Raw genomic sequence first — 17,968 nt, 5'->3', positions numbered from 1 at the left:
AGGCCCTGGCCTTGCCTTCTGCCCTCAGGCTGAGCGAGTGCAGCTTTGGGCCAGAGCACGTGCCCAGACTGGCCACCAGCCTGAGCCAGGCCCACCAGCTGACAGATGTCACGTGAGTGACCGGGCCCAGCCGTGGGGACAGCTGAGAGGTGGGGCACCCTGCCTGATCCACGCCAGTGACTGACCTCTGTCCCCAGGCTGAGCCGGTGCTGCCTGGACCTGAAGCAGCTGACCCTCCTTCTGCGTCTGCTGAGGCCACCGGCAGGGCTGCTCCACCTCAGGTACCTTCCTCCCTGCCTCCCCGAGGGCCACCACGCCTGGGGCGGCGGGCGCTGGAGCCCAGGCCCCGGAGCCACGGCCATGGCCGTTTCCTGCACCCCAAACCCTGCCACCTGGACCCAGAGCAGACCCAGCCCGTCTGTCCCAGAGTCGCCCCTGGGCACACAGAGAAGCTGTCCCTCCCCAGGGTGGGGCCCTGCTTTGGGGTTTAAGAAATCAAAGTTCCAAAGGATAGCCAACCAAGGGTTAAAATAACATAAAACAAACACGCTTTTATAGTCACCGTAATTTTAAAACATTCAGAAAAAGAACTTACCAGAAAGCAGAGTTTTGTCTTTGTTTGCAGTACTAGGGATTGACCCCAGTGCTTGCACCTGCTAGGGAGATGGTCGGCCCCTGAGCCACACCCCCGCCCCGTTTTGCATTTTATTTAGAGACAGAGTCTCACTGAGTTGCTTAGCACCTTGCTTTTGCTGAAGCTGGCTTTGAACTCGTTGATCCTCCTGCCTCAGCCTCCCGAGCCTTTCATTTATTTTGAGACAAGTTCTCACTAAGTTGCTGAGGCTGACCTCAAACTTCTGATCCTCTGGCCTCAGCCTCCCTGAGTAGCCGGGATTGCAGCTGTGTGCCATTGTATCTGGCTAGAGAAAATAATTTTTAAGACTCAATCCCATTACCTAGGTGAGACAACCATTGATATTTTTCCATATTCACTTGTATTTTTAATTTTAAATTACGGACCTCATAAACTCTCATTCCTAAATATTTCACCATGAATCTCTAAAAATTAAGGACGTTTTCTACATCATTACGGTTCAGCCAGGACACCTAAGAAACTCAACAGCACTTCCTGGTCTAGTCTAAAATCGCCTCCATCGTCCCCCAGTTGGGACAGGATCCGGGCACAGTCCACGTTTGCACGGGGCTGGCTGACTGTTCTGGTTTCTCCAGTCATGGCCTCTGTGCCACAGACTGCCACCTTCCGGCTCTGTCGGTCGCCTTCTCCGGAGGCCATGGAGCTGGTCCTGCTAACCCCTGACTGTCCTGTCGGCTAGAGGCGAGGCTGAAAACTGCAGGGGATGAGGTCACATATCCAACTTCCCGGACAGCACCATCCTCACAGCCCATGACAAGGCACAGGAGATCCAGTTGTTTCCCAAACCACCGTTTTTAAAAAGTATAATAAAATACACATCACAAAATTTGCCTCCCCGCACCCCAGCAGTACTGGGGATCAAACCGGGCTTCCTGCATATTAGGCAAACTCTCTGCTACCGAGCCACCACCCCAGTCCCAAACGTACCCTCTCACCCATTTTTAAGTGGACAGTTCAGGAATGTTAAGTACATCGTGCAGTCAAGCTCCAGAACTCATTTTGCAAAACTGAAAGTCTGTACCCAATAAATAATTCCCACTTCCATTTCCCGCAGTCCCCGGAAACCTCCATTCTGTTTTCTGTGAACACATATGATACTCTAGGGACCTGTGCTAAGTGGAATCAGACCATGTTTGACCTTCAGCACATAACATCACATGCTCAAGGTTCTGCCTTGGGGTTGCCTGTGTCAGAACACCTTCCTTTTTTAAGACTGCATACTATTCCACTGTATGGGTAGACCACAGTTTGTTTACCCATTCATCTACCGAGGGATGTTAGGTTTGCTGCTACCTATTGGCCATATGAATAATGCTGTTATGGACATGGGTATTCAAAAATGTCTTCATGTCTTTCTTTTCAATCCTTTTGGGGCATATGCTCGGAATTGTTGGATCACCCAAAATAACATCTTAAAATAAAACTTTTCTAAGCCTAAAGATAGCATGCACTAGTTGTAGAAATTTGTGGAAAATCCAGAAGAGCATAAAGAAGAAAAAATAGTTTTTCAAAAAATGTAACGTAACTCTAAAGAAAGAATATTTAAATCATTCTCTTTTTCCTTCTAAATGAATGCACCTTGCAAAAAGTTTATAAAATATAGCCGGGCATGGTGGCACAAACCTGTAATCCCAGTGACTTGGGAGGCTGAGGCAGGAGGATCGCAAGTTTGAGGCCAGCCTTGGTGAGTTGCTCAAAATAAAAATCAAAAGGGGTGGGTACCTGGGGCTGTAGTTCAGCAGTACAGCACCCAGGGGTCCCTCCCTAGTATTGAAAAAAATTATATAATATGGAAAACTAAAGAAAAATAAAAAACAGGTGAAGTCTACCATCTAAACAACTGCCACAAATGTCACATGTATCTTCCTCCCGTCTCCATCTCCCTCTTTCTCTTGGTATATTTTTCCCTCTTTAAACATAAAATTAGGGTCACATTTTATATTCCGGGTGGTTTCCTTGTCTTTGCCGGGCGAACATCATATGGATATTTTTTAAAATTTAACATTTTCGCCGTGCTTTGTTGCGGAAGAAGGGTGACGTTCATTTCCGTGTTATGCTTCTGCCTAATCGAGTGATCTTACAGTTTTAAAATAAATCCCAAAGAGCCCCCCGCTTGCCGCCGGCACCACGAGTGCAGGTGAGCGGCGGCCGGGGCCTCACCTGCGCGTCCCTCCGTGACAGGGTGGAGGAGCCGTGGGTGGGCAGCGCGGGGCTGCCCGCCCTGCTGGAGGCCTGCGCCCGGGCCTCGGGCCTCGTCACTGCACTATGGTGAGTCTGGGAAGGAGGACCCCTGGATTTCCTCGTCCCCACCACACTCGGGACCCTCTTTTGACCGATCCTCTCCCAGATGTTGATCTCTGGTCCCGAGTGGGTGACAGCGGGGTCCCTGGCGGAGCTCCCGGGCCTGCGCGAGGGCCACGCCCATTGTGAAGTCGCAGTGTGGGCCGCAGGGAGGCCGTCCCAGATCCGAGGCTGGGAGCCTGGACGGGTCGCCGAGAAGCAGCCCTGGGTTGCTCTGTGACCAGAGGTGACAGGACACAAGGCGGCGGAGAGCAAAGGCTCCGGCCTTGCCTCCTGGCCTCAGGCCCCAGCTGGGTGTCCTCTGCCCTGAGCCCGTTGTGTGCCTCCCTGGCCTCAAGCTCCTGCTCCAGAAAGCGGGGTCTTGTGGCCCCGTCAGGGCTGGAGGCTCCGCGGCCTGTCTGCAGAGGCCCGAGGGCTGGTGTGAGCTGCTCGGACAGCTCTGCCCTCCTGGGAGGGACCAGGGACACTCGGGCACCTCCTGAGCCCTCTCCCCAGAGGCACCTCCCACCTGGCAAGCCTGACATTCAGGCAAAGCCCGCGAGTCAGAGTACAAACGTGGCCTGCGGACAGGTGCCTGCCCCAGGCTTCCTCCCCGCTGTGGCCCTGACCTGCCTTGGGAGATTCTGGAACTGCCCTTGGATACCTGCAGGGGCTCCCTGTCACGGTCTGGGAAGCCTCTGCTTCGTCGCTTAAAACTGATGACAAGGCTCACTCTTGGTGTGTCCCCCAGGGCAGGAGCTGCTTTCTGCTCCTGATCCGGGTCCTGGCTGGGAGGAAGGGACCCAGGCAGAGGGCCCGGGAGCTCTGGTGGAGGCCTGGCAGCCCCAGGCCCCGCTCAGCCTGCCAGGGAAGGCTGCGGGCCTCACCCTGGCTCCTCTTGCCCTCGGCAGCATCTCGGAGACCCAGCAGCAGCTCTGCGTCCAGCTGGACTTTCCTCGCCGGGAAGAGAAGCCAGAGGCTGTGGCCTCCAGGTGGGACCCGGCTCCTGGGGCCCCAAGCGAGCATCTGGTGTTAGGGCCGGAGGATGTCTGGCCGCTTCTGACCAAGAGTCCTCGTGCCTCTGCGCAGCCTCTCCAGGCCTCTGAGGCCTCCTGCCTGTTCTCCATCGGCCCCCAAACCTGTTCTCGGCTGCAGTCGCCTCCCCAGCTTTGAGTTCCTTGAATGCCCCTGGGCTCTCTTTGACCTCGGGGTCTTTGCACAGACTGTTTCCTCTGCCCAAAGTCTTCTTTTCTCAACCACCTTCTGACTCCACCTGGCTGCACTTACCCACCCTTCCAGGTGCAGCTTCAATGCCACCCTCTCGAGGAGGCACTCGGATCCCCACAAGAGTTGCGTTTTCCCATTATCTACTCTTACAGAGACCCAGATTCACAGCACCCCTAATCCATACAGCACATTTTTGGAAATTAAAACGCCACCACTTTTGAGTGGATACAGCCCTGCATGGGTACCTTCTGGGGAATAGAGCATGACTGGATCTCAGCCCCAACTCACCTGCTTGGCTGGGTGCCCTCCCTTGTGCAGTGAACAACCTGCACAGCCGTACCAGCTGGTCCTTCTGGACCCCTGCTTCTTAGCACTGCTTATAACTGAGTATCAAACTGCGGGCATTGATTTACCTCTATACCATGAGCTCCGTGGAGATGGAGACTGACCAGGTGTTCAGTAACTGGACCAGGTGTTCAGTTACTGCCACCTCTCCATCTGCCTCCAGGTTGGCTCACTCTGACCTTGTCAGACAGCTGATAGAGACATGTGCCAGGCTGCGGCGGCTCAGGTCAGTGCCCAGAAATGCAGGTGGAGGCCCTGAGGCCTCCATCCAGCCAGCACCTGCCCCAGGCCACCTGCGACACTGGCCTCCTGGCTTCCCTGTGGCCAGGGCAGGAGGGCCCCAGGCGGCCCCGGGTGCTCTCGTGGTCCTTCCCCTCTCCTGGCCTCTCCCTCTGTGCGATGACCCCGAGAGAGGTCCAGCCTGCAACCCTGGAATGTTCTGGGTCTCTCCAGCTTGTCCCAGGTTAACCTCCGTGATACCAGCAATGGAAGCTCCCTGCTGCAAAGCCTCCTGCTGTCCGTCTCAGAGCTGAGGAGCTTCCGGTGTGCAGATAAGACTTTCCCCGGGGCCCTGGCACTTCCTGCATCCCCCAGCCCTGGGCCCAGGGGACTCTGTCTCCCATCCAGTGGGCAGGTGGCACAGGGTCTAGAGAAGATGCTGGGGGCCGGGGTCTTAGACCAGACCTTTCTGGGTGACCGAGTTATTCCCTTTCCAATGCTCTGTTTTTTATTTTTCTTTTTGAAATAATTGCAAACTAGTCAAAAGTGGCAAGATGGCCCATGCCTGTAATCCCAGCAGCTCAGGAGGCTAAGGCAGGAGGATCATGAGTTCAAGGCCAGCCTCAGCAATTAGCGAGGCCCTAAGCAAGTCAGTGAGACCCTGTCTCAAAATAAAAAAATAAAATGGGGCTGAGGATGAGTTTCAGTGGTTAGGCACACCTGGTTTCAATCCCCAGTACCAAAAAAAGAAAAAAAGAAGGCAAGATTAAGGAGACCCTTCATACACCATTTACCCAAATTCACCTTTTGTCAATATTTTTTCATGTTAACTCATCTCTTCTCTCTTCTCCTCTCTCCCCTCCCCCATTTTTTAAACAATCTGGAGGATAAAGTGCATCATCATGCCCCTCCCCCAAAAATATTTCAGTGCTTTTCCTAAGAACAAGGCCCTCCCTCCCATAATAAGGTGAAAAGTGTAAAATCCAGGAAATTGAACATGGACGTTCTGCTGTCCTCTAAGTTACAGTTTCCACTTCAGTTCCACCATTGCTTCATCATGTTCTTTATTTCTTCCTGCTCCCATCCTGGATCCAATCCAGGTCACACATGGCTCTTGGTGGCTTTCCTTTTTCAGTCTCCTTGGATCTGGAACAGATCTTCAGCCCTGCTGTGTCCACTGTGACATTGTCCCTGACATTTACAGGCCAGTTTTTCCATAGAATATCCTGGACCTTGTGTGTCCCTGCTGAGTCCTGTGCTTAGAGGCAGAGTCTCACCTGGGGTGGGAATCGCTCACAAGCGGTGCTGTGCTGTTCCCAGCGCCTAGCCTTGGGGGCACCATGTCATGCACCCGGGGAGGCTGTGTCGCCTGCTGAAGGTGGTGTCTCAGAGGTTTCTTCATGCATAAAGTTACAGTTTCCCTTTTTCAAAAAAAAATTTATAAAGGATCATGAGTTGAAAGCCAACCTCGTTCATTTAGCGAGACCCTGTGTCAAAATAAAAACTAAAAGGGCTGGGGTGTGGCTCATGGTTAAGCACCCCTGGGTTCAATCCCAAAACAAAACAAACAAACAGGACCCTAAGTGCCTGCTTCCTCAGTCCGTCCCTCATGAGTACGAGGGTTGCAAAATGAAGCTTTTCTAACGTCCGGCCCAGCTGATTTTCCTCATGAAGCAATGCTCTGGGGCCACAGGTCCTTGGCCCCAGCCACATACTGGTTTAAAATGCAGCGCAGTGATGGAGAAGAGCCCCGGCCGACCTTCCACGGTGCCGATGCCACCGGAGCACTTTGGTTTAGGAGGTGGTCCAGCTCCTGCCTCCAGCTAGATCTTGGCTTAATCGGTCCCCGTGGGAGAGACTTAGAAAGACAAGGAGGTCCCACCCCTGCACCTGAAGCCACGTCCCGCCCCCCAGAGCGCCTGAGACACAGGGCTCCCGCCTGACCTGCTGCCCTCTGATCCCCGTAGGCTGACCTCGAGCTGCGTGAGCCCCGAGAGCCTCGACCACCTGGCATCTGGCCTGGGCCACTGCCACCACCTGGAGGAGCTGCAGTGAGTCCCAGGGTGACCCGGGAGGGGCTGGTCCAGGGGAGGCAGGGGGCGGGGAGGACGGTGGGCCTCCTGAGGCAGCCCAGCCATTCTGCGCATGCCCGGCGGGGCGGGGCCCTGTGTTCTTGGTCTCAGCGTCACCGCTGCCCTGCGGAGTGTCGCTGGCTCAGTGGCTCTTCCTCTCTGGGCTGAGATTGCCGCGCATGTAAAACCAGGCTGATGACCTGGGCTCTGCCTCGGCTGGCCGTGGGCATCGGGGTGCAGAGGGCTAAGGTCAGGAGGATCGTCACGTGTGTGCACGTGTGTCCCTGGTCCCCGGCTTCCTCCTTGCAGCCCTGTTCATGGTGTCTTCACGACAGGGCAAGCGGGGCTGCCCTGGGGACCCCAGAGCCAGGCCTTCGGGAACAGGAACGCCCCCAGGGAGCCGGCGCAGCGAGGCTGGCTGGGGTCTGCAGGACCTGCGGCCGGGGCGGTGGAGGTGGCTCAGCTCTGGGCTGGGCAGGCTCCCTAACTCCTACCTGTGCTCCGTCCAGCTTCTCCGGCAACTGGCTCAGTGAGGAGGGCACCTGGGCACTGATGGGGGCTCTGCAGGGGATGTGCAGGCTGAAGAGACTCGAGTGAGTGGTCGTGGGTAATGGGGAGCGGGAGCAGGTGCGCGGAGGGGTCAGCAGGGAGGGGTGTGGGGAGCGTGCCTAGGAACCCTGGTGGGCACAGACTGTCAAGTTGCAGGATGAACCCAGGTGAGCTAAATGCCTTCCCAAGACCTTTTACTAAATGCCTTTCCCAAGATGACTCTGTCATCAAGGTAATTGGTCTCAGGAAGCTCAGACCAAGAGGTTATTGGCTTGTCATGGAAAATTACAAGGACATTGACCTCAGGTATGGCTGGATCCAGGTGCTGGCTGCTGGTCAGGTCCCTCTCCCCGTCCCCTGTCGGCTTGCTTCTCAGGCAGTCCCACAGCTACTGGCTCATTTTCCCCCACCTTAGTGGAAAGGGAGCACCTTTGTCCCCATGGGTATAACAAAAGGCCCTAGACTGAGTCTCATTGGACTAGCTTGGGTCACACACTCACCCCTAAACCAATCACTGTGGCTCTAAGTACAAAGTGTTCTCACTGGCCAGATGCAGATTACAGGCCAGCCTCAAAGAATCTCCACAGAGATTCCCACTTAGCATCTAGGAAAAAAAAAAAAAAAATGAGCAGCATTTCCTGGTTTTACTCTCTCAGAAGTTTTTCTGATGTCCAAAAATATCTCCTGGTTATAAAAAGTTCCATCCTGATGGAAAGAAGTAACGAAGAACATCGAATCCCCTGGAGATGAGGTTCCCTTGAGAAACCTTCCGGGAACAATCCACTTGTGACTCTTTCTCTGGTTTCTTCTCAGCATATGTTTCAAATGCAGTTTAAAAGTCGCCTTTGACTTTTTGCCACAGCAATGAAATCCTCTGCTTGGCTTCTCTCTGCTCGTCCTGGGCAGTGGGGAGGCTGGAGAAGCCTTGGGCCACAGGGCCACTGTCTTCACAGGGCTGTCTCTGCCCTCCTCCCACATGCCTGTTTCTCTGTGGCTTTCTGGAAATTTCTGTTTGGGAGTTAGAGGCCCCACGAGGTCATTCCTTAACTCCCTGGCCCATTGACAAAGATCGGCGGGCACCCGGGCCAGGACTAGCAGCCGGGGGCCCCGGAAGCACAGCCCCGGTGCCAGCACCTGTCTGCTCCTGCCCCTGGCAGCCTCAGTGACCCTGCCTTTGAAGTGGGCATAATGATGTCCTTTTCCTTTTGAAAAAGAGGAATGACTCCGTAGTGATCAGGGGCCTCTTTGAATTCCAGATCTGTCATTTTCGAGAGTCTCTTCCCATGGGAAGCTCCCCCGAGTCCAGCTGGCTTCTTGCAGCTGTCCCCCTGCAGCAGAATGGTTAGGAGCCAGGCCATCTGGGTCAGCTCTCGGTAGGGTGATCACCTCTCCTGGATTGCCATGGCTGCCTCAGCCTCAGTGCTGAAGTTGCTTGTCCTGGAAAACCCTAGTTCTAGGCAACCAGGACAGTGGATCACCTCCTGTGTCCGACTCTTGCTGTGTGAGCTTGTGCAGATCCCTAAACCTCTCTGTGCTTTAGTGTGCTTCCTCAACTCTGGGGATAAAAGCAGTCCCGTCTTCCTGGGGTTATTGGGAGGATTAAGAAATGCCTGGTAAGAGCTCTGAGCAGAGGCTGCGCAGTGTCATTAGCAGTGACTGTTGTGACTCTCCCTCTCCTGCCGAGGCTGGGTGAGCCCTGGGGCCCAGGAGAGTCTGCTCTGGGTGCTGCTGTGCTCTGGGTGGAGCCTGGAGAGGGTTCTGTCTCTGAGCCTCAGTGTTCCTCGTCTGTGAACCAGAGGTGACATAGGCCACCTTTCCAGAAGGCTGGAGCCCAGGACTCGGTTCCATTATCTGCTTGAGGCACGATGGCCATTATTGCTTAACATCCATCTGGGTCTCGTGGGGTTTGGAACTCAGACCCGCTCCCTGCGGGACCCCAACAGTTCGTGCAGTTAGACTGCCCAGTGGGGGGCTTCACACTGCATGGGTGCAAGTGGTTGTCTTGCTGGTCCCTGGGCTTGCTAAGCCAGAGGCCTCAGCTGGCTGGACCGGACAGGGCCGCCACCTGCCCCTCAGATCCCACACCAGCGCTCCAAGCTCATCTGGCCTCCTCCCTTCCAGCCTCAGTCACCTTCTGCTGGGTGACTCCATGCTGGACAAGCTCACGCAAGGACTCAGCCACATGACCCTCCTGCAGAGCCTCCGGTGAGTGGCCAAGTGACCCCACGGGAAGGAGCGGGAAGTCACACTCCCTGGCTCCACTGGGACATGGCCCAGGGAAGCACCAGGCACCTCCCTGAGGACCCTCTGTGGCTCCCCCTGGGGACATCGCTGTGCCCTCCCAGGTTGACGTCCACTGCTCTTACCTCTTGGTGCCACCAGTTTCCTCCTGGTGACAGAAGTGACCTGGAGGGATTGAGTTCAAGTCCCCAAATAGCCCTTCGTGTGCACATGCTTCTCCTTGGGGTCTTATTAAAATGTGAATCCAGGCCCCACAGCCTGAGCGCCCAGCTTCTTGTTTCTAGCATGTTCCTGGCGATTCCCGTCTGGGTGCTGTGGGCACACTTTGAGAAGCAAGGGTCTGAGCTCAGACTTGGCAGCCTGATACCCTCTCCCTGTGGCTCCCACTCTGCTCGCTGTGATAAACAAATACCACCCTTTTTTTTTGGGGGGGGTGGTACCAGGGATTGAACTCAGGGGCACTGGACCACTGAGCCACATCCCCAGCCCTATTCTGTGTTTTATTTAGAGACAGGGTCTCACTGAATTGCTTAGCACCTCGCTTTTGCTGAGGTTGGCTTTGAGCTCTCGATCCTCCTGTCTCAGCCTCCCGAGCTGCTGTGATTACAGGCGTGCACCACCAAGCCTAGCTAGAGACCTGCCGCGTTCTATGTAGAACTTCTTTATTGCCTTGGATGGGAAAGGCTTAACTACACCTCAGTTTCTAGAAGCCAGAAAGAAACCCTCGGTAACAACATCAGCCAAAAAAAAAAAAAAAAAAAAAAAACAACAACAACAACAACATAAAATGTGCATGGTAAAAAGCACCTAGGAGCAGATCAGGGTAAAAAAGTAGGAAAAATATATCTGCAAATTTTCTAGAACTCCTGGCACCTGACAAGACACAGACCAACAACTGGGTAGAACACAGAGGCAGGGTCTCACTGAGTTGCTTAGCACCTCACTGCTGCTGAGGCTGGCTTTGAACCTGTGATCCTCCTGCCTCCGCCTCCCCAGCTGCTGGGATTACAGGCGTGCGCCCGGCTGAATACCACTCTCTTGATGTGGTTTTGCAAAATAGTAAATACGGGACCTCAAATCAAAGCAGCAGCACGAAGTCCTGCCCCACTCCCGCTGTGGAGAGAAAGAGCCCATGAGGGTGGGGTAGCCCGGGAGGGCGTGGCAGACAGGACCCGGTCATTCCACCCCAAATTAATTCCCTGGCTCTGCAGCTTTAATTTGCAAATAACAAGAAAACAAACAGCCTCCAGGCCCCTGTGCAGGGGGCTAAGACAGCTGGCCTGCCCTTTCGTTCTGGTCTGCTCTCCCCACACACGCAAGAGCCAGGGCCAGGTCAGGTTGCAGGGAAGGAAAGCCCGCGCCTGCCTGGGTGGGAGCACCGTTGACCGGAGAGCCGACGCCTGGTCTGGAGGACCCACGTGAAACCGGCCTTCCGCCAGGCTGACCGGAGACCCCGGCCCGGCAAAGCCGAGCCACACTGAATCTGCTCCCAGGCGAGGCTCAGGTTTGCGTCCACCCTGCCTGCAAGTCACTGAGTCTGTCCAGTCGTGGCTCACCGCCAGGCTTCGGTCCTTACCTGGACCTTGGGGACATTCATTCCCGTCCCAGTTGCCACCGTCCTCAGATGCTGTGAGCGAGCTGTCCCGAGGCCCTGGGCGCACACAGGCAGCGCAGCACCTGCCAAGGCCTTGAGGCGCGTGTCTAAGGCCTCCGGGCCTGTCCCCTGCCTCTCCAGACTGAGCGGGAACAGCATTGGTGACGTCGGCTGCTGCCACCTTTCCGAAGCTCTCAGAGCTGCCACCAGCTTGGAGGAGCTGGGGTGAGTGACTTGTCCTTTCCTCGGACCCTTGACAAGGTTGGCAGGGGAGACCGCACAAGGGCTGCTCAGTAGGTTCTCCACTTCTTAGTCATGTCCCCTTCTGGCGCCTCCACGCTGCCTGACCAATGGCCCGGTCAGGAATTTTGAGACCCAAAGACAGAATGTGAGAGAGTAGATCGCAGCAAGAGGGACGTAGGTCAGACAACAAGGAGAAAAACATCTTAAACAGAAGCCCAAAGTTGGGAACCCTCACCCAGCACGGGGTGACGGGCTCTCCCAGGGTGAGCGGAGGCCTTTCTCTGGACGTCGGCCTCTGCTCCTGTTCTGGAGGTGGGTGCGGGCGAGGCGGGGGTGGAAGGCTCATGTCATGTCATTCTCTCCCCAAGCCTGAGCCACAACGGGATTGGAGATGCCGGGGCCCAGCACTTGGCCACCATCCTCCCAAAGTTGCCTGAGCTCAGGAAGATAGAGTGAGTGGCCAGCCCTACTGAGAGGAGAGGGGCCCACAGTGGCCACTCCTGCTCCCAGAGGACACCAACCCCTGATTCCAGCCAGCACTGGAAAATCTCCCCTCCCCCAGTGTCAGTATCTGGGCAGGGGGACGCGTGACGTCCTGGCTCTGACTGTGTGACCTTAACCCCCGCCACCCCCTGTTCTCTGGGTCCTTCTGACCCGTAGAACCCAAGGCTGACCCTGGCACGGCAGAGCAGGGAAGGTGTGGGGCGGGGTAGGGTGTCCCCGGGACCCTGCGCACGGACGGGCGTGGAGGGGAGTCAGGGTCTGATGGCTGTCCCTTCCCACAGCCTCTCAGCGAATGGCATCGGCCTGGCGGGGGGAGCACAGCTGGCCGAGTCCCTCCCCCTCTGCAGGAAGCTGGAGGAGCTGGTGTGAGTCTGCCCTGGTGGGATGTCCCTGGGGCAGGCAGGGGTCCCGAGGGCCGGCCAGGCTCAGCCCTCCCTTCTCTCTTCCTTCAGGCTTGGCTGCAACGCTATGGGGGACCCCCCTGCCCGGGGACTGGCTCGGGGACTGCCCCAGCACCTGAGGGTCCTGCAGTAAGTGCCCCTGCCCCAGGCATGGCGGGCCACAGGGAGGGGACCCTGGGAGCAACGGGGTCTCCTGCTGAGACCAAACCGTGGCATGTTCTGGGGCTGCCCCTGGTGTCCAGGCAGGGAAGTCAGGGGCCCAGCCGCGCTTGGTCCTGCCACCCGCCCCCTGCCCCTGTGAGCCCTGGCCCCGCTGAGCCTCAGTTTCCTCGTCTTCAAAAAGAGTGCAATGTCCCCAGCTCGGCCTGCCCTGTGAGCCAGTCTCCAAGGGGGGACGAGGGTGTCGGCCAAGCGCTGTGTGGGAGGGGCGCCCGCCTCATGGGGGCCTGCAGCCCTGTGGGGCTGGGATGTCCCCGTGCTGCCCTTCCAGGAAGGGAGCTCAGGCCTGGAGGGGTGGGGAGAGCTTGCCTTCCTAATGCGCAAGGGAGCAGGCCTGGGACTTGGAGACCCCAGAGCCAGGGCGCTCAAGGTGCCCGTGGAGAGGGGCGGGGGCCGTGGTTAACCGGAGGCCAGAGGTCGGTGCTGCAGGGCCGGGGGCTGAGGGGAGGGGACTCTGGAAAGGCCCCAGTCCGCACAGTTGGCCCCAGGCTCCTGACGCTCCCTGCTCCCCGCCAGCCTGCCTTCCAGCCATCTGGGTCCGGAGGGGGCGCTGAGCCTCTGTCGGGCCCTGGACGGATGCCCATGCGTGGAAGAGATCAGGTGAGGGGCGCTGTCCAGGCCGGGTGGGGAAGGCCAGCAGGGGCCTGGGGGCTCCTCACGGTCTCTCTCCCCTTCTCCCCAGCTTGGCGGAGAACAGCCTGGCTAAAGGGCTCCCACGCTTCTGCAAGGGGCTCCCGAAGCTCCAGCGGCTGGAGTGAGTAGCCTCCCTGGCTGCCCGGGCCCTGCGGGGGGCAGCGCCCCTCTGCTGGAGCCTGGTGCCTGGAGGGCCTTTGAAGGACAGGGACCTCTGGCACGGACGAGGGAGGGACCAGAGGGGGAGGGGGCGAGGGAGGGACCGGAGTGGGAGGGGCACATTCCGGGGACCCCAACCTGCCCTGAGCCCAGGCAGGTGGCTCCCTGGACTCCCATGGCACAGACGGGGGTCCTGCTGGGGGTCCAGCTCCAGCGTCCCCCCCCCAGACGCCCCTCATCCCACCCCCTTCTCCCCTCAGCCTGGTCTCCTGTGACCTTGACAACCAGGCCGCCAAGGGCCTCGCCGCCAGCTTCACGCTCTGTCCAGCCCTTGAGGAAATCCTGTGAGTGCCTGGAGGAGCCGAGCCGGGAAGCCAGGCGTCTGGGGGGGACGCCGTGTGGCCCAGAGCCTGTCCCTCCTCTCAGCTGGCGGTCCCACCTATGAATGGGAACGTCGCTCTTGCCCAGACCTCTTCTCGTGGAAGTTCTCCGCGAGAGCCTCATGGTGTGGGGCACAGCCGTTGGCCTCCCCTGCCTGCAGGGTGGGAGGGGAGGAGGCTGGACTGTCGCTGAGGGGTCTTTACCTCCGAGCCTCCCTGTGGGAGGCGCCCCTCCTGGCTTATGGAGCCTCGGTTTATAAGCCACCATTGGCGGTGCAGAGCGCCTAAGCCGATCCCACCCTGGCCCCTCACCTGCCACACTGGCTGGACCCAGCTCCCCCTTGCCAGTCACACCGGCTTGGGGCCAGGCAAGCCAGGCTGCAGGACTAGCCTGGGAGCTTCCACGGTGTGGAAGAAAACACAGGCCACAAGCGATCCCAAGAGGATTCTGGTTTGCACCCTAAGGGTCTTAACCGCATTCGCTGCACCAAAAAGAAGGTCTCAGCCGAGGCTAACGCATGCCCGCCAGCCTCCTGTGAACCAGAGGCGCAGGGCCCAGACCCAGCACCTGAGGCAGGACATGGGTCTCAGCAGAAGTTGCCACTGTTGTTTGTACTGTACTTACCCGTGTGGGCAGCCTTCCACGTAGGGTCCTTCGCACGGGGCTCCCATTGACAGCAGTCACGTTTCCTGCTGAGATGGATTTCTTAGCCAGGTGCGGTGGCACACCTGTAATGCCAGCGGCTTGGGAGGCTGAGGCAGGAGGCTCTGGAGTTCAAAGCCAGACTCAGCAACTTAGCAAGACCCTGTCTCTAAGTAAAATTTTTTTAAAAAATTAATTTTTTAAGTATAAACAAAGAGGATTGACTTAAAATCATGACAGTGACATACATAATAATACAGGAGGTGCACGGGTGGCAAAATCACCAGGAGGCGCCTGCCTGGGGGAGACGGCATGGTGGCTGAGCTCCAGACCACGCCTGCAGTCTCAGGACAGCCCGCTCTTAAGATGTCTGGGTTCTTGAGGGCAGACCCGCTGGGGAGTCGGGATGCATAGAAAGGAAGGAGCCACCTGTGCCCGGGGAAGTCCCCAAGGGAGGGTGGCCTCGCCTGCGTCTGCACACACAGCCCTCCCCAGCCCCGGCTCTCCCACGGCTGACCGCGGGTTCCTACCTTGCAGGCTGTCCTGGAATCTTCTCGGGGACGAGGCAGCGGCCGCGCTGGCCCAGGTTCTGCCCCGGATGGGCCGGCTGAAGAGAGTGGAGTATGAGAGACGAGCGCTCTGGGGTGGGAGGGCTGCGGGGCGGGGAACCTGTGTCCTGGAAAAGCCCAGAGGCCACTGGGTCAGCCCCCTGCCATCCAGGAAGCCCCCTGGGTTGCCTGCTCCCTGCAAGCTTAGTTCTCCCTGGGATCTAGCCTGCAGCCTACCTGTTACACCGGCCACTAGTCCACTGTTGCATGTTGGTAGTGTGGGGAGGGGGTCCCATCTTGGCCTGAGACATAGGGAAGCCCCTCCCCATCTCATGCCTCTCTCTCCCCCCACCCTTCCGCTGTCCCCTGGAAGCCTGGAGAAGAATCAGATCACAGCTTATGGAGCCTGGCTTCTGGCAGAAGGCCTGGCCCAGGGGCCTGGCATCCAAGTCATCCGGTAACGGAGGCGCGGAAGGCAGGGCTGGCGGGTGGGAGGCCCCCATCAACCCCCGCAATCCAAGGGAGCTCCCTGCAGGAGGAGGGCAGGGCGTGGGGGAGGGCTATGGAAGGAGACTTGGACCACTCCACCAAGAACCTGGCCACAAGCAGACCTGGGTCCAATCCCAGCTCTGCTGTTTGCCAGTCCTGTTAACTCTGCATCCCTCACTTGACTTCTCTGAACCTCGACGTCCTCATCTGTGAACTGGGGATAATGGTAGTATCTACCTCAGAGTAGTCGTAAGGACTAAGTGAGCATGTAGAGCCCCGAGCCTGCCAGGCAGGAAGCACCTAGGTGGTAGCTGTCATCGCTGCCACCTACAGTTGAGTAGTTTCCACACTGAGCAAGGGCACTGCATGTAAGCACCTCATTCACATCATAGCCACCTTAGATTTCTAGTAGATGTGGGTAAAGTGTCACATTCATCAGTCTATTAGGACAGATTCAGACAGTGGAAGTGAAGTATCTCGAAGAAGGGAGCCTTTTCCTTGTTTGCACAAATGTGTCGTATGAGCTGGGACCACAGGGAAGAAGCCGGTGGAGCAGTCAGAGGTGGGCGTGGGGGACAGCATCTTCCCAAGGCAGCGTGCGGGTCTTGACTGCCTCTGCCGGACAACTCAGTACGACTCTTCTGCTTGGGGTCCTTCATCCCCTGATCAGGACAGAGCGGAGGCAGGAGGACAGGGGCAGTTCTGAGCGCTGAGGCCCATCTCTGCCCCGCAGCCTCTGGAATAACCCCGTCCCCGCTGACGTGGCCCAGCATCTGCAAAGCCAGGAGCCCAGGCTGGACTTCACCTTCTTTGACAAGCAGCCCCAGGCCCCTCGGGGTACTTGATGGCCCTCTGAAGACCCTCGGGATCCAGCCAAGCAATGCCCACTTCAGCCTCCAGGAGAGAGGGCTCAGGAACGAGCCTCAGAGCCTGAGCCGGCTGTCCTGCGCCCCGCACCAGCGGGCGGGCTGGCTCGTCTTGCTGGCCCTCAGGGAGGACGTTTCTGGGGGACTGAGAGCTTGGTACGGCCAAAGGAGGTCCCTGCCTTAGGCGCGACCTGCGTGAGCGGCGGGGACGTGTGGCACAGTGAGGGTGTCATGATGTAGCTGTGACACAGAAGGTCACACACGGCAGCCCATACGGGACTCTTGACATGTGGCCCTGCGGGGAACTTGTCACATGTCACCTGGTCGGTGGCACGAGTCCTCGCAGTACAAGTGTCAGGACACACGATTGGTCCTGCCGTAGGCGGCACATGAGAAGCGTTCATGCCACATGACACATGGCCTGCCAGATGACCTCAGGCTAGTGCAGGATCTAATTTATTACTTTTTAAAAAGCAAACATTTATTTATAGATTGTGTTTCCAGAGCAGCTGCTCCAGGAAGAGACTCCCCGCCTGAGCCGGGGAGAGACTATCTCAGTACTGTCTGGCCCTGTGGACCAACGTCCAGGGCTCTGGGCCACCCTGGGGACTTAGCATGAAGTCCCCTGCTGCCTCCATCCCCCATCTCCCTATAACGAGGCGACCTGCCCCCATTGGTGCTGGGTTTCTAAGGACTCTGGACCCAGGTCCAGGTAGAACCAACTGACCTTGGGAGAGATCAGGCCCATTCTTCCTATTTAAGGGAAAAGCCCGGTGTAAGGGCACGAGGGTGGGCACTCGCAAAACATTAGGCAAAGCTGCTGTCTTCGTCCACTACCCTGGGGGTCCAGGCGAGTCTCTGGGGGCACCACAGTATTCTTGTGACTTCAAGCAGAGCCAAGGATGGTCAAGTTTGACAATCTGTGGATTGTCTTCCAGCACCCAGCTTGAGTCTGATGTCCCCTGCTACCCCACAGAGGGTGGAATGGTTCAGCCCTGAACCAGGGACTGGAGAACAGAACGGACAACAGGTGTGCTGAGAGGGAGGAGGGGTTCAAGCTCAGACTCTGCCTCTGGATGTCACGCAATGGAGGGCAGGTCACCTCCTCTCTCCAGACCTCACCTGCAACAGGTGTTACGGAAGTGGGAAATGTTAAAAAACCTAACATTTTTTATTTGACTTGCATCCTATTAAACCCTTTTTATAAATTAATTCTATTTGATATTTGGAGCTGTGACGCACACATACAGACTCTGACTTCTGCCAAGGGCTGGTCCAGCCTTCCCACTCCAGGGTGATCTGCCGGGCCACGTGGCTGTGCCCTCTGGATGGGGCCCACACCCCTCGGGGTGCTGCAGTCCCGCCACTCCCCATTCTATCAACACCCCATCACCCCACCCCTGCTTTTCACAGTTCACCTGGCCCTTGCTGCAACCTGCAAATTCCTGGCCCGGAGGGTTTCCATGGGTGTGTGGCAGGTTAGGAACACGGTTTCGGTAGTCAGGTGGGCATGGAATGGAATGTGACCTGAGTCCTTGCTGCCAATCTTGGAAGGCAGGAATTGTTTCTGCACGTTGGGTAGAAACAGACAGACAGCAACACACACACACACACACACACACACACACACACTATTGACGAGGTCAGGGAGACCAGGTGTGCAAAGTCCCTGGTACAAGAAATAAGCACTGGTTCCATGTC

General features: G+C 57.3%; 1 protein-coding gene across 1 annotated transcript in view; it reads left to right on the top strand.

Moving 5' to 3' along the window:
- Nlrc5 (NLR family CARD domain containing 5) overlaps positions 1–17,473 on the top strand; it is an 85,962-nt gene extending 68,489 nt beyond the window's left edge. Inside the window, exons 31-49 of the mRNA XM_047528434.1 lie at positions 29–112; positions 198–281; positions 2,837–2,923; positions 3,847–3,927; positions 4,671–4,733; positions 4,961–5,050; positions 6,694–6,777; positions 7,308–7,391; positions 9,469–9,552; positions 11,324–11,407; positions 11,794–11,877; positions 12,211–12,294; positions 12,382–12,459; positions 13,066–13,149; positions 13,232–13,303; positions 13,602–13,685; positions 14,902–14,985; positions 15,286–15,369; positions 16,135–17,473. Coding sequence (XP_047384390.1) covers positions 29–112; positions 198–281; positions 2,837–2,923; positions 3,847–3,927; positions 4,671–4,733; positions 4,961–5,050; positions 6,694–6,777; positions 7,308–7,391; positions 9,469–9,552; positions 11,324–11,407; positions 11,794–11,877; positions 12,211–12,294; positions 12,382–12,459; positions 13,066–13,149; positions 13,232–13,303; positions 13,602–13,685; positions 14,902–14,985; positions 15,286–15,369; positions 16,135–16,246 — 1,591 coding nt within the window. The 3' untranslated portion in view covers positions 16,247–17,473. The remainder of the gene's footprint in view (positions 1–28; positions 113–197; positions 282–2,836; positions 2,924–3,846; positions 3,928–4,670; positions 4,734–4,960; positions 5,051–6,693; positions 6,778–7,307; positions 7,392–9,468; positions 9,553–11,323; positions 11,408–11,793; positions 11,878–12,210; positions 12,295–12,381; positions 12,460–13,065; positions 13,150–13,231; positions 13,304–13,601; positions 13,686–14,901; positions 14,986–15,285; positions 15,370–16,134) is intronic.
- The last annotated feature ends 495 nt before the right edge of the window (positions 17,474–17,968 follow it).

This window comes from Sciurus carolinensis, chromosome 16 (genome assembly GCF_902686445.1).
Source record: "Sciurus carolinensis chromosome 16, mSciCar1.2, whole genome shotgun sequence".
Classification (NCBI taxonomy): domain Eukaryota; kingdom Metazoa; phylum Chordata; class Mammalia; order Rodentia; family Sciuridae; genus Sciurus; species Sciurus carolinensis.
This window is presented reverse-complemented; position numbering and strand designations above follow the sequence as displayed.